The 15,141-nt window shown below is 43.4% G+C and overlaps 1 protein-coding gene across 4 annotated transcripts in view; it reads left to right on the forward strand.

Moving 5' to 3' along the window:
• The window catches only part of COL4A2 (collagen type IV alpha 2 chain), a 151,533-nt gene that overhangs the window by 102,749 nt on the left and 33,643 nt on the right, over positions 1 to 15,141 (forward strand). For all 4 annotated transcript variants that reach the window (XM_065058490.1, XM_065058462.1, XM_065058473.1 and 1 more), the window contains exons 11-21: positions 854 to 889; positions 1,542 to 1,583; positions 2,103 to 2,177; positions 3,518 to 3,562; positions 4,734 to 4,793; positions 5,560 to 5,604; positions 11,165 to 11,218; positions 11,476 to 11,542; positions 12,839 to 12,940; positions 13,349 to 13,504; positions 14,952 to 15,044. In XM_065058490.1, the coding sequence (XP_064914562.1) occupies positions 854 to 889; positions 1,542 to 1,583; positions 2,103 to 2,177; positions 3,518 to 3,562; positions 4,734 to 4,793; positions 5,560 to 5,604; positions 11,165 to 11,218; positions 11,476 to 11,542; positions 12,839 to 12,940; positions 13,349 to 13,504; positions 14,952 to 15,044 (775 nt within the window). The remainder of the gene's footprint in view (positions 1 to 853; positions 890 to 1,541; positions 1,584 to 2,102; positions 2,178 to 3,517; positions 3,563 to 4,733; positions 4,794 to 5,559; positions 5,605 to 11,164; positions 11,219 to 11,475; positions 11,543 to 12,838; positions 12,941 to 13,348; positions 13,505 to 14,951; positions 15,045 to 15,141) is intronic.

Consider the following 15,141-nt stretch of genomic DNA (forward strand, 5'->3'; position numbering starts at 1 on the left):
AAAAGTAATTTTTTCAGGAGTTGATTGATTATGCACACAAAGATACATAGCAAGGCAGAGATGCGTAGCAAGTTCAGGTCCCACCTGAATCTTATTATCTTTTCCTTGCAAGTTTGGCTTGATTTTGCATAACCCCTTTGGGACTCAGTAGGTGGATGGTTTGATCTGCAGCTCACTCCTTGTTCTATGGCTCTTATTCACCATTTTCCCCTCTGAACAGTTCATGCTTCTTATTCACCCTACCTTCCCTGCATTTAACAGAGTTTTTAATGTGTAGAGCCCTTTGGAGCTTGTTGACTACCAGAACTGACCGAAGCAAGGCAGGTTCTCTCTCCAGTTGATGGCTTTCCTACTCCTCTTGTAAGACTCTGGCAGCGTTTCTTTCTGTTAAAGATTAATTGCCCACCATCTTCCTTTGATTTAATTCTGTACAATAGCAAACAGGTAATCTGAGATGCATAGGGTAGTTCAGCTCCCTTTACAGACAGATGTGGTACCAAGACACCAGTCCAGTGAAACACTTAGAGACACACTTATGTTTTGTTACGAGCTTAAAATGTTACTAAGTCAGGATCCAAAAGCACAGGTTCTTATTACTTGAAAGAAAATTGAGATGTCATTAGGTCTAAGATGGGAGACTGTTATTCTGTTAGGAAAGATTACAATGTGACTTAGGAGGGTATTTTTCAGAACAGTGAACACAGCTAAGATAATGAGGATAGCACACTGAATGCTGAGGAATAGACTGCCTTTTAAATAGATACTTACATTTCAGACATAAAGTAAGTGACCTCCTGCACGCATTGGTTAGAAAACAACAAGTAACTTGCTCTGCCCTGTTGTATTTCCCCAGGGACCACCAGGGCCCCCAGGACCACCAGGACCACAAGTAAGTCTTTGTGTCAGAGTTGTTTATGTTGATTTTGTGTCGCTGAGGTTTATCCAAGACCCACTTGAAGGCAGTAAAATAAAGAACCACAGGCTGCGCCAAAGGCTGTGTAGCATAAGACCTTCTGTGTTGGCTGCATACCACAAGAAGTTAATCTTATACTGGGATCGCCTACCCCAAAAAGATTAAACCATTTCTAGAGCCAGATTTAATTTGCTACTGTAGTCACAGTAGCTTCCCATGAACAGAGAATCCTTGCAGTCTTTACAATACTCAATTATGTCTCAGCAGAAAAAAAAATATCAGTTTATTGTTCCAGCCCACTTCACATTCAGTGCTATTAAAAAACTTGCAAAAGAAATGCTTGATTTTTTCACATTACTCAGTGAATGACTCAAAGTCTGTTGTAAGAAGCACTGGTAGCATGAGATTTTAATTAAAGTTGTCTTTCTGAATGTTTAGGTCTATAAAAATACTTTCAAATATATAAAAATACTTGGAGGTAAACCTAGACTATTATTTGATTGCAGTTCTTTGGTGGTGTCCTATGGACTTGTAAACCTGAAAAGGCCTTTAAGCATGTTTAAATTTGAATTTTACATTAGAAGACCAAGTCATACATGTAGTAAATCTTGACCTATTGTTTTTGCAGGGCAACAGGGGCCTTGGCTTCTATGGAGAAAAAGGTGAACAGGTAAAGGAAAACTAATTAATTAATATCACTACTAAAGGACAGGTTCATGTTATTTGCTATTTATAAAGGAACCTATTTTAAATACCTTCTTAATTTTAATTTTATTACATAATTAGAAAATCAAACAAATATAACTTTGAAAGTAATTATAATCTCCATAAGGAAAGTCATAGCTGAACTAACTTCTACATGTCTAGGTCTAACTGTACCCTCTTTACACCACCGCAAATGAGTGGTAACACTTCTGAAATGTATAGTGCCAGACCACTTTATATAAAGCAATAATCCCTACTGTCATTCTGGAAACATACAGGGCAAGAGCAAGCATTGCTATTTGTTAATTCCAGTACAAAATAAATTTGTCTTGCAATCAATTTATTCAGAATTTTAGAACCATACTCCTAGAAGAAGCAAATCCATGTTTCTCCTTTTGTTGCAGTTCCTTAGACACTGTGCTGATCAACAGCATGACAAGGTATTACACCTGTTAGTAAATGTACCCATATTCTTTTCCTGCAGGGCCCCCCAGGTCCTCCAGGTCCGCCTGGGCTTCCTACAAGAGAACTGATGGGTGTCCCCTCTGACAAACACAAGGTAACTACAGGGTATTTTGCCAAAATATGCAAGGAACTAAGAGCTCTGCAGTACCAAAATGAAAATATTGTACAAATGTGCTTTTACATACTTAAAAGACTTAGAGGTAGCTTGAAAGCAAATTCTGCTACTTACAGCTTGGATCATGAAGTATTTATTGAAACTATGGTGGCTAAAGTCACTCAGAAAGCACTTGTCACAGACTAGAGGTGCCTTAGGCAAACCTGTTCTTTTTGTGTAAGTATCCGACTGCTGGCCATCACTCACATCTTCTCATTTTACAAGCAGATATACTTACTGAGAAATCATCCAATATTTTTCATAATAGTGAGTGAAATTTTCTTCCTGTAAAATAAGTATATCTTTAGGGAAGAGATCTGAGTTATTGTGTTTGTTGCTATAACTTATCTATATGGTGCAGATATTTGCATACTCACAATTAAGGCTTGTTCATACATACTGGAGAAATCCTCAACAGCAAGATGCATTTTTATTCTCATCTATTACTTCTTGCTGGGAGCAGAAGTACTCATACCCTGTATACATATATTCTGTATCAGACACCAACCTCCAGACCAGTAGTTTTTCATCTTGAATTTGAAGTTAGAAAGTTCACATGGCTCATGCAATTTCTGCGGTGAGATAAGTAAATTGGTATGATACTGAAAGATCTAAAAATGCCTTTGACAGTCTGCAGTCTGCATTAAGTAACATACATGTTGGGATTCCCATGACTAAGCAGAGATGTCTGCATATGAGCTACTTATCTGGAGAGCCTTTATATTAAATGGAGATATCGTCAATATAGTGAGTAGACTTTAGACTGTGATTTGTCTCATTCTAAGAGGAACTCTTATTTTGATCAGAGAATTCATAACCAGTAGGTAAAAATGGGAGAATGTGCAGTTATTTATAGGTGTTACTCAGGTGCTCATCACCCAGACATAGAACCATAGAATTACAGAACGGTTTGGGTTGGAATGGACCTTAAAGACCACCTAGTTCTAACCCCTCTGCCGTGAGCAGGGGCATCTTCCACTAGACCAGGTTGCTCAAAGTCCCATCCAACCAAGCTCATGAACAAGTCTGGAAACAACCTGAGGTGTTCACATTCCTAGAAAGGTTTTCAGAAAAATTAGCAAATATTTTTTAAAAACAGCAACTTTAAAAAACTTCTTATGAAAACATGCATTTCATATGACAAGTGTATGAATAAAGAACAGCACAAGGGTATTGGTTTTTTTCTCTTGACAAACATTAATCACTTTGTGTTGTAGAAAAGTCATTGAAATGTAAATGGGAATGTCAAACATATCTGAATACTTTTTCTTTATTCTTAGGGTGAAAGAGGAGAACCTGGACAAAAGGGGGAAGCTGGAACTCCAGTAAGTCAAGTGGAGAAGAAGAACAAGGACAAATAATAATATTAGAATTAATACTGGTGCATTCTTCATTGAAATAATGCAATATAGATATGGAACAACATAAGCAGAGACACCAGTTCTGATGCTTAGAAAAACTAAGCAACATGAGATGTAATATTTTCACAGTGCAGTCGTTCTCTTACCAGTTTACCAAAATAAGATTTTCCCATGTACATTTTTTAATTTTAGCTGTAACTATTAATAAGTCTCTTCACTACTGCTAATCTGCTGATCGATCGTTAAAAATTCCACTAAATTGTCTTAAATAAGTATATATGGAAATTTTTTCAATCCTGTCAGTCTGCTCTGCAGCATATACAGACGTTTGGTCTCATTGGCCATTAAGTTTGTTGAGTAAGCAGACAATAATCCCCTGTATTGCTGTACCATTTAGAGCTGTCAACCAGGCTTGACCAAATGTGGTTTAGTTAATTCACAGGCAGCCTCTAGGCTGTCTAAGTATTTTTGCCATTGAGTAGTTCCTTTTTACTTCCCAGAGTGGTTTAAAGTAGTATCTCTACCAATTAGAGATGCCTCACTGAACATTTTGCAGAGTTTAATTTGTCTGATGGTCTAGTCATCTCTACGAGGTTATTGGAGAAGGTTGCAGTGTGAGCCCTGATGCACTCCAAAGGCAGTTACTAGCCAGTTCTTCAGCTGTTGGTCAGATCTTACACATGTAGAATTTTGTTGACTACATTGGGAAAACTGTAGATTTTATGCTGATGTAGCATATGCCTTTTTATTTTATAGTAGGATGGATAGCAGCATGCCTGTGTTTGCCAAGTTGCTCTCTGAAGCTACAGTTTGGTCATAAGCTGAGTTGCTTAATTTGTCGTATAGCTGAACAACTTCTTTGGCTCTTCTTCAGAGTTGCAGCCACAGAAGAAATAAAGGAGGAGATGATGGGAGGGAAGCCGTGTCCTCTCCCTAGTGGCCTGCTCCTGCTATTGTAGTGAAGCAAGCACATTACACTTAATTTTAAGGACGACAGTTCTTTCACATGCAGCTATTATTAGATCCTCCATGTGTTACAATGATGTTTTCTTCCTGTTTAGCTTCCATAAAACAGTGTTACAATTTCTTTGCACATAATGAAGAAGTACCTTGAACTGACTTGTAATGTTCCTAGGGTGAAGTTCTCTATGCTGAAAAAGGTGAAGAAGGGGTAATGGGCTTCCCAGGACAAAGGGTGAGTCACTCATTAAAGGTAAAATTCACCGAGCTGGATGTGCAAATCCAAGCTGGGAGTTTGCCTTCAGGAACAAAACCCAGATTAGCAAACTGTAGAAATGATACTTCTCCAGCCCACCAGGTTGTGACCAGCTCTGAACTAACCTGATGTGGGGAAGTGAAAAGACCATTTTGAAATATTAGAGGGAGGAGAGCCCCACAGTAGTCACAGGTGTGCCTATACCATCATTAGCAAGCCTTGTTCCTCTCTTACCTAAAAGTGTGCTCACTAACCACAGTTGCTGTCCTGGTCCTCAGCACAGACTGTATTTCCCTGTTCCCATCTTAGCTCTTTCTAAACCATGGTTAACAAACATGACTTTGGCTCCAGTTACTTGTGGCGCCAGGAAAAAAAGATAATTTAAATACCACTACCTTGCAGCATCTATGGATGCTTTTTGCGGGGCAGTGTTGTGAAAGTGCTTAAACAGAGTGAGAACAGTACTCAGCATGCATTAAAAAAAAAAAAAAAAGCCATCTTTCAAATCTTCGTGTTCAATTTACATTGTCTTCATTAAGAGACAAAAATTAAATACCAGATTCTATTTGAGACCTGTTCTGTTTGCACTATACATGAACCTAATTGAAAAAGTATCTGAACTGTGATTGTTAGTTTTAAGGTTTCAAGCTGTCAGATTTATTTTATCTAAGAAATAATAACGGCTCTTAACCATTAGGATGTTAGGATGTTACTGTATTTTGCTAATTTTGTTGTGCCTTCATAGGGACTGCCTGGCATCAATGGTTTTCCAGGACTCAGTGGAGAAAGAGTGAGTATTTTGTACAAGACTGTCGTTTCTAACGTATATTTAGACAGTTTATCTCAAAAGTAAACTGCAAGGGACAAAATCTGCCTGTAATTGCACCAGCTTTAGTCTAACAAGTAACATCTGGATTCATCCATCATTGTAATTTGGGGTCACTTAGTTTTCTCATCAGTGAGAAAAAAAATAACCTTATAATTAAAAAACGTTCTGCTTAAAACATGAGCACATTTTAAGAGCACTATGGGGAGGTGTCATTTTCATTGTACCCATTACTGTGACCATGATTTCCATAATTTTCTTCCTACATGCAGAAACCTACCCTTTTTGAATAGCTCTCTGCGGATGTGGTTGAGATGTATGGTTATCTTGAATATCACAAAAGACAAAGAAGAGAAGGAAACTGATAAATACACCAGTTAAATCTCTGTCCCCATGGAAACACACCCAAATATTTAAAATAGCATTCTGTCAGACAGAGAAGAGCTCATACTTTCTGTTTGTGCTCAGAAAAAGGCTTCTTCAGTCAGCATTAGAAATTACTTCCATGAGGTATTCAAATAGTTGTGGGATGCAAGACTTTTCCGTGCTTCTCCATCCTTAGTTGTGTAAAGATTTGTCCTGCCACCAAGGCATAACAATAATAACATGAAACACATGGGACATATGAAATACAGAAAATAACGTTTGCGCAGCTATTTGGTCTGATCACAAAACCTGGTGGTGTGGAACGGAATATGCTATAAGCAGCGGCTGAGGGAACTGGGGCTGTTTAGCCTGGAGGAAAGGAGGCTGAGGGGAGACCTTATCGCTCTCTGCAACCACCTGAGAGGAGGTTGTAGCATGGAGGGGGTTGGTCTCTTCTCCTGAGTAGCAAGTGATAGGACAAGGGGAAGTGGCTTCAAGTTGCACGAGGGGAGGTTTATCACAGTATCACAGTATGTTTGGAATTGGAAGGGACCTCAAAAGATCATCTAGTCCAATCCCCCTGCTGGAGCAGGAACGCTCCAGGAACATGTCCAGGCGGGTTTTGAATGTCTCCAGAGAAGGAGACTCCACAACCTCCCTGGGCAGCCTGTTCCAGTGCTCTGTCACCCTTACTGAGAAGAAGTTTTTTCTCAAATTTAAGTGGAACCTCTTGTGTTCCAGCTTAAACCCATTACCCCTTGTCCTATCATTGTTTGCACCGAGAAGAGCCTGGCTCCATCCTCATGACACTCACCCTTTATATACTTATGAACATTAATAAGGTCCCCCCTTAGTCTCCTCTTCTCCAAACTAAAGAGACCCAGCTCCCTCAGCCTTTCTTCATAAGGGAGGTGCTCCACTCCCTTAATCATCTTCGTTGCCCTACGCTGGACCCTCTCCAGCAGTTCCCTGTCCTTCTTGAACTGAGGGGCCCAGAACTGGACACAATATTCCAGATGTGGTCTCACCAGGGCGGAGTAGAGGGGAAGGAGAACCTCTCTCGATCTACTAGCCACCCCCCTTCTAATACACCCCAGGATGCCATTGGCCTTCCTGGCCACAAGGGCACAGTGCTGGCTCATGGTCATCCTGTTGTCCACCAGGACCCCCAGGTCCCTTTCCCCTACACTGCTCTCTAATATGTAATTTCCCAACCTATACTGGAACCTGGGGTTGTTCCTGCCCAGATGCAGGACTCTACACTTGCCCTTGTTAAATTTCATTAGGTTATTCCCCACCCAACTCTCCAGCCTGTCCAGGTCCCGCTGGATGGCAGCACAGCCTTCTGGTGTGTCAGCCACTCCTCCCAGCTTAGTGTCATCAGCAAACTTGCTGATAGTACACTCAATTCCCTCGTCCAAATCGTTAATGAATATATTGAATAATATTGGCCCCAGCACTGACCCCTGAGGCACTCCACTAGATACTGGCCTCCAACTAGACTCCGCACCATTGACTACCACTCTCTGGCTTCTCTCCTTAAGCCAGTTTGCAACCCACCTCACTACTCTATTGTCTAGACCACACCTCCTCAACTTAGCTGTGAGGATGCTGTGGGAGACTGTGTCAAAGGCTTTACTGAAGTCAAGGTAGACCACATCCACCGCTCTGCCATCATCCATCCACCTTGTTACATTCTCATAAAAGGCTATGAGGTTGGTCAAGCATGACTTACCCTTGGTAAAGCCATGCTGACTGCCCCTAATAACCCTCTTATCCTTGATATGCCTTGAGATGGCACCAGGGATAAGCTGTTCCATTACTTTCCCAGGGACAGAAGTGAGGCTGACCGGTCTATAATTACCCAGGTCCTCCTTCTTGCCCTTTTTGAAGACTGGAGTGACATTTGCTTTCCTCCAATCCTTGGGCACCTCTCCCGTTTCCCAAGACTTGGCAAAGATGATGGAGAGCGGTCCAGCAATTACTTCAGCCAGCTCCCTCAGCACTCGCGGATGCATCCCATCTGGACCCATGGATTTATGGATGTCCAGACTATTTAATTGCTCCCTAACCCAGTCCTCATCGACTAAAGCAAACTCCTCCATTGACCTGGCTTCATCCGGGGTCTCAGGGGTACAGGGTTCCCCAGGACAGCTTCCGGCAGAGTAGACAGAGACAAAGAAGGCATTCAGTAATTCTGCCTTCTCTGTATCTTCTGCCACCAGGGCACCCACCCCATTCATCAGTGGGCCTACATTGCCTCTGGTATTAGTTTTATCTGCTATGTATTTGAAAAAGTTCTTTTTGCTGTCCTTGACCCCTCTCACCAGCTGTAATTCTAAGGAGGCCTTGGCTATCCTAGCTGCCTTCCTACATCCTCTAACAGCAGCCTTATATTCTTCCCAAGTGGCCAGCCCCTGCTTCCATGACCTGTAAACTCTCCTCTTCTGCTTGAGCATACCCAACAGATCCCTATTCAACCATGCAGACCTCCTGTCTCCCTTCCTTGACTTCCTACGTGTGGGGATGCTCTGATCCTGAGCATGGAAGAAACAATCTCTGAATGCAATCCAGCTATCTTGGGCCCCTTTTCCTTCAAGCAGTCTTGCCCATGGGATTTCCCCCAGCAATTGCTTGAAAAGGCCAAAGTTAGCCCTGCTAAAGTCCAGGGTTGCAATTCTACTTGCTATTCTGTTCCTGCCACCCAAGATGCTGAACTCCACCATCTCGTGGTCACTGCAACCCAGGCAGCCCTCAACCTTAACTGCTTCGACCAGACCCTCCTTGTTAGTGAGGATGAGATCCAGCAGTGCACCTCTCCTAGTCGGCTCCTCCACCATCTGCATGAGGAAGTTATCATCAATGCACTGGAGGAACCTCCTGGACTGTGGCTGGCTGGCTGAATGGTCCTTCCAGCAAACATCAGGGAAGTTAAAATCCCCCACAACAACCAGGGCCTGTGACTGTGAGGCCACTCTCAACTGCCCATAGAAGGCCTCATCAACTTCCTCCGCCTGATCTGGTAGCCTGTAACAGACGCCCACAACAGTGTCACCCCTGCCAGCCTGCCCCTTGATCCTGACCCATACAATCTCAACTCGCTCGTCATCCACTCCTGGGCAGAATTCAGTACATTGTAGTTGCTCTCTCACATAGAGAGCAACTCCACCACCACGCCTGGCTGGCCTGTCTTTCCTGAAAAGGGCATAGCCATCCATGACCACATTCCAGTCATGTGAACTGTCCCACCATGTTTCTGTAATTGCCACCAGATCATAATCTCCCAACCGAACACAGGATTCTAACTCCTTCTGCTTATTCCCCATGCTGCGTGCATTGGTGTACAGGCATTTCAGGGAGCGAGCAGAGCACACCAATTTCTCCCTAGGGGCATAGGAGGCCACCCAGTCCTCATCAGTTTTAGAATGCTGCCCCACTGGGACAAGCCCAGCTACAACCCCATCCCCCTTCAAGCCTGGTTTAAAGCTCTCCAAAGCTCTCCCAGCTAATTCCTGCCCCAGGATATTGGATATTAGGAAAAAGTTCTTCATGGAAAGGGTTGTCAGGCATTGGAACAGACTGCCCAAGGAAGTGGTGGAGTCACCATCCCTGGAGGTGTTTAAAAGGCATTTAGACGAGGATCTTAGGGACATGGTTTAGTGCTAGAGTTGGGTTAGGTTATGGTTGGACTCAATGATCCTGAGGGTCTCTTCCAACCAAAATGATTCTATGATTCTATCAGGAATACATACATGGAGAGGCTGATGCAAAATCCATTAAAAGGTTAAGGTCAATGGTTGACCTTAACACAGGTTCATGCTCCAGTCAGAAATGGTCAGTGGCTTCCCCTTGCTGAGGGCGAATCTTGGCAACAATTCTAGCAGAAGGTACATTGGTTTGGATGGAGTATCACTGTATAACGTGGGTATGAGAGGGGACAGCCTACTCAATGGGCTGTTAACAGCAACCTCCTTTTTGTTAGTTTGTGAGTGGTTTAATTCTTCAGAAAGAAAGAAGGATAGTTAAGTCCTGCCTGCACACAGATGAAGTTGCAGTTAATTAGGAAGCTGCTGGCTTCACTTTTAGACCACCAGCTCCACCTAGTGTAAAGAGATTTTACACCTGATACTGGAGAGGCTCCTTTTCTGATTGTGTAATGTACAGTTGCCATTATGGAAAGGTCTCTGAAGCGTGTGGTCCAGCTTGTGGCATCTTGATATCGGATGATCTGGCTACTAAAAGCCCACCTTTTTGACATTTGTCATTTTCCAGAGTCCATATGGACATTTTCTATAGAGGACAAAATTTGTCAAAGAGCTGAGTAAAGCACATAGAAGAGAACATTTCTTCTGTATCAGCAACACTGACATCGGCACTTTGCTCTGTGCACCCCCAGCAGCTGAAATATGCTCTTGTGTGATAGGATGTCTCATGTTTTACCACATGTATTTTAATCCGCATGCTTTGGATATCAAACCTTTTAGAAGAGTGAAGTGTGCAGGACCTTAAATTTTAGAACATATGCTGGAACAGGAAAATTTTCCTCAGGCTATGACATGCCCGGGGTAGGAGAGGTGGATGAAGGCACCTTCAGGGCTGGTCCTGAGTTCTTCTCATTCTGCTGCAGAAATGCTCTTTGCCCAAACAGGCTCCAGCTGCCTGGAAAACAGCAAAGTGGACCTCTGCACTTCAGTGTGGTTTCACTGCTCACTGTTTGCATTCCAGTGAAAATATGTCCACTCAATGCAGACTCATTTAGTCTTCTTGCAGCAGGTTGGTACGTTCTGGCTGCCTGGCCCCTGTGTCTCAGGATCAATCAGCACGATGGGAGCCCCTTTCTCCTCCACCATCCCGCAGCCTCCAAGGGGACGGTGAGAGTGTAGGTGCTCCTTCCACCTGCACCACTGCCAGGGGCAACAGAGTCTGTGCCACAGCAGGTCCCTCTGGCCTTTCACAGGAGTTAGGCTTGGTCTAAGAACGTCAAAACAGGAGGATACTTAATGGTGTTACCCAAATTACTACACCTCAGGGAGACAAACTGCTCAGTTCTGTTGCATAGTTTTAACACTAACATCGCAGGAAGCCAGCTGCTGCAGACCAAATAATTTTATTATCTCTCTGATAAAGGAAAAGTAAATCATTTTTATGTGTTTTACAGGGTTTTCCAGGATTTGATGGTCCACCAGGTGCCTATGGTCCTAGGGGAAGCAAGGTACTGCTTTACTTTCATTTGCTAGAAGCAATAGTGTCATTTTGCTTTCTTTTCTGTGATGTAATAACAATTGTGTTTATCATTGTTGTAGAACCAGTTATATGTGTGTTTAACTTGAAATCTCTGAGATTTCTTAAAAGTCACATTAGTGCTTTTGAAAGTTTGTTTCTTTGTGTTTCATGGGCATACCTTTCAATTTTAAAATCATTTCTCTAGGATAATGTGGTTAGATGTCTTACTTCAACTTCTGTTAACAGGGGGAGCCAGGCGAAATCGGTCCTCCAGGACCAGTTTCCTATTTTCCTTCTGGCTTCCCAAGGAAAGGTACGTCATCTTTGCTTAGATTGCTTACCTTAGCCACATTTTACTACCTTCTACACAGATGAAAAGCATCAAATCCTGAGAATTCAACTCCTTAAAAAACTGTAGTTTGATAAACTGTTCCAGAAGGTGTAAATGCCTTCCAAGAGAGTGCCTTAGTCACCTTTTTGCAGGCAGGTGGCTTCTTTGTCTCTCCTGCTGAAGTGGTATTGCTTTACAAAAGGTATCCATGAATTCCTGTGCCCACAGAGAAGAAACAAGCAGAAAAATAAGTGTGTCTTTGTTGTCCAGTGAAAGAAAGAATGGAAGACACATCAAAAAAGCATTGAGAAATAGAAGAGGATTTTTTTTTTTTAAATTAACAGATTTCCTTTGTGATCTTTTCACTAGGCTTGTAGCACCCACTGTCAGCTGTCCTGCGGAATTGTGGTGGCTCTGGCTAGCCAGACTAGAAATACATAAAAGCTGGTATTAGTTTGCCATTAGTTTGCTGGCACTTTTCCAGGGAAAGTGCCAGCAAGCAGCAAGGATGATCACATACAATTGCTCCAGCCGTTGAGTTTACTAGTCTTGTTGAAAGCCAGAGAGTCTAACAATGAATGGTTCCCCTCCTCTCAGAGGAAGGGGTCAGGAGAACCAAAACATTGTTCAAATGTCCCCAAATACCATGCCAGGCTTGCAGGAGCAGGAGAAGCTGTCTAGAGAGACGATGAAGCAGGCAGGGGGCTGGACACAACATATATCCTGTAGTGTCATTGACTTTTGACGAAAGGATGATACTTTCTGCAGGCGATAGCTGGGCCCAGGCAGATGTTTTCAGTACTGGGGAGCAGAGGAATATCATATATCATATATAATACATCTGATACAATGGCAACTTCTTGTAGGGAGAAGGGTCGGCTCTCCTCGGTGAGCTGGGCTCCTGTGCTCCCCAGGAGCAGTGTTGCTCTAGTGGCGTATTAGTAAGAGCTGAGAGATGTTCTCCTTCTTCCTGGACTTGGTGGATCTACACCATTCCTGTTACAGACCATGCTCAGCTCCCAGGTGTTCAGGCTTTACAGAAATATATGAGATATATTTCTTTTATTCAGACTGAGGCAGCATGAGGTAGCAGATTTTTGCATTTCTAAAGCTGCCTTTAAGAAAGTCTTGTAAATGCTAATATTCTGAAGCCTTTGAAGTTCCTAGTTTTTACTTTTTATGAACTGGGCAATCCGCAGTGTATTGTAAATCAGCATTTATGGGTCGCAAACAGCATCACATTAACATGTCTTTTGTGGAACTGGGGATGTCTTTCAGGTGCAAGAGGTGATCCAGGCGTTCCAGGTGTTTCTGGACTACAGGGAGACCCAGGAGAGGAGGGAGATCGTGGGTTGCCTGGTCTTCCTGGATTCTCTGATGGTAAATAGCCCAGCAGTGCATTTTCCAACAGCTTAACTTTATAACCAGTTTCCTCTGGTACAGGGTTGAGGTGTGGAAAATATATGTGCAGACCATGGAATATGCAGTGTCGTGTGGTAGATAACTAATTGTGGGGAGCAAAAGCTGAAGGGAGAATTTTGCTTCAGCCTCAATGAGGCTCTGGCAAAACAACTGAAGTAGAGATGATGACACAGCCTTGCTTCAGTAACTGTTATTGATTTGCTTAAGTGAGAAATGCAGTTACCATTTCTCTTGTATGCAAAATATTTCAATTTCTCCTTGCGTGCTAGATGCAGTTGTGTGAGCTTTCCCTTCTGCTCTGTTACGGGTCTTTTGAGCAGTGTTGTTAAGAAATTGTTCTGAACTTCTTCCCTGCTTCTGTTTCAGCGGATGGGGATAAGCCAGGCTTACCTGGAGAAATGGGACCAAAAGGTGAAAAAGGTGAAATAGGATCTCCTGCTTATCAGGCAGGCCCACCTGGGTTTCCGGGTAAGCACGGCACACCAGGACTCCGTGGTCTACCTGGTCCCGCTGGACCCCCTGGTAAGTGCATGAAGAGAGATGATGAGAACTCACAGGAACATCTTTGCTTATTTTAAAGATAGCCAAGTGAGAAAGTAGATTGAGGGAATCAAATGGCAGGAAGGACACAAAGGGGAGAAGTGTCACATGCTCAACAATGAAGGAAAGGTGTGCATGATTTTTAGACACTCCTGGCAACATTCAAATGAAGAGGTCTGTTTTGGGCTGGGAGAAGGAGACAGGAATCAAGATGGTTAGGCGACTGGAGCATATGGCATAAGTGTGTCAAGGAGTGACTGAGAGAGCTGGAGAAGCCAGCCTGGAGAAGAGAAAGCTTCCCCTATCTCTTGGGAGGTCAAAGGGGAAATTCAGCCAGATGCTTCACAAGCTGCAACAAGGGAAGTTCTGCTTAGATATTGGGAGAATATTTTTCACTGTGAGGGTGGTCAGACACTGGAACAGGTTGCCCAAAATGGTTGTAGACTCTCCATCTTTGGAGATATTCAGTACTCAGCTGGACAAGGCCCTGAGCAACCTGCTGTAACTTTGAGATTGGCCCTGCTTTGTGCAGAGGGTTGGACCAGGTGTCCTCCAGAGGCCACTTCTGGCTGAGATTGTGCTATGCCCCTGTGAAAAGCACCACACTGCAGTACAAGAGCAGGAGTAGAGAAAAGGCTGTGCAGGAGGTGATCCAGAGCAGGTGGTCTGTGGTACAGCAAAATGGGTTGTGCTGAGAAGGAAGAAAGAAAAGCAAAGGAATTCAGGGTAAAAGAGCAAGGAATGGCAAGGATCATCTGCCATAGCAGTGGAAGAAGCAGTGAGGAGCAGGGGACTGGGAGTACCAGAAGTTACAAAGGTTATATCTGTGGTAGCAGACCAGAGTCCTGGGGCCATGTGTGTATCAAGACCACATCCTGTAGGCATGCTGAGATGACACATATGCCTACACAATCCCTGCACTCCTCATGGTGGTTTCCAACCAAAGAAAGCTTGGCCCCAGGGCCACAAGCTCCAGCCAGTTCCTGGTCACTGGAGCACACCAGCCCTGCAGTGCCATGGTGGCCAGAGGGAGCAAGAAGCCAGGCAAGCTGGCATAGGGGGCTGTCTGTGCTGAGAAATACTAAAGAAGGTGAATTCTTTGCAAAGAGATGAAAGCAAGCAGGGCTTAAGAAGGCAGAGGTGAGTGAATGGCCCTTTTAGAGCAGGAGAGGGTGACATTGGATAAGTAAGAGGGTCGAGAGATCATTAATATGCAACTAGAAGTTGGTGGGACCAGTTTGGGAAGCTGTGAGAAGGGGGCAAGAGGAAGAGAACAGGGAGTAGGTAAGGACAGACTGAATTAGACAGTAAATTGCATTAGGGGAGACAAAGGGGCAGATGCAGTGCAGCTCAAAGGAACAGGGAGGAAAGAGAAGGAAAGTAACACTACAGTACCTTCATTTATGTTTTTATTGAATTAAACTTCTAGGTGCTCTCTTTGGATTAAAAGGACAGGAGGGGACACCAGGTAGATTTGGTGCGCAAGGTTTCCCTGGGCCAAGAGGACAAAAAGGACCTAAAGGTAGGTAGGCTATAGCAGTGACTGGTGATCTACTGTTACTCATTGAGTGAAGCTCCTGTTGTATTCAGTGTGAGTGTATTGAATTATGACATACTCA

This window comes from Columba livia, chromosome 1 (assembly GCF_036013475.1).
Source record: "Columba livia isolate bColLiv1 breed racing homer chromosome 1, bColLiv1.pat.W.v2, whole genome shotgun sequence".
Classification (NCBI taxonomy): Eukaryota; Metazoa; Chordata; class Aves; order Columbiformes; family Columbidae; genus Columba; species Columba livia.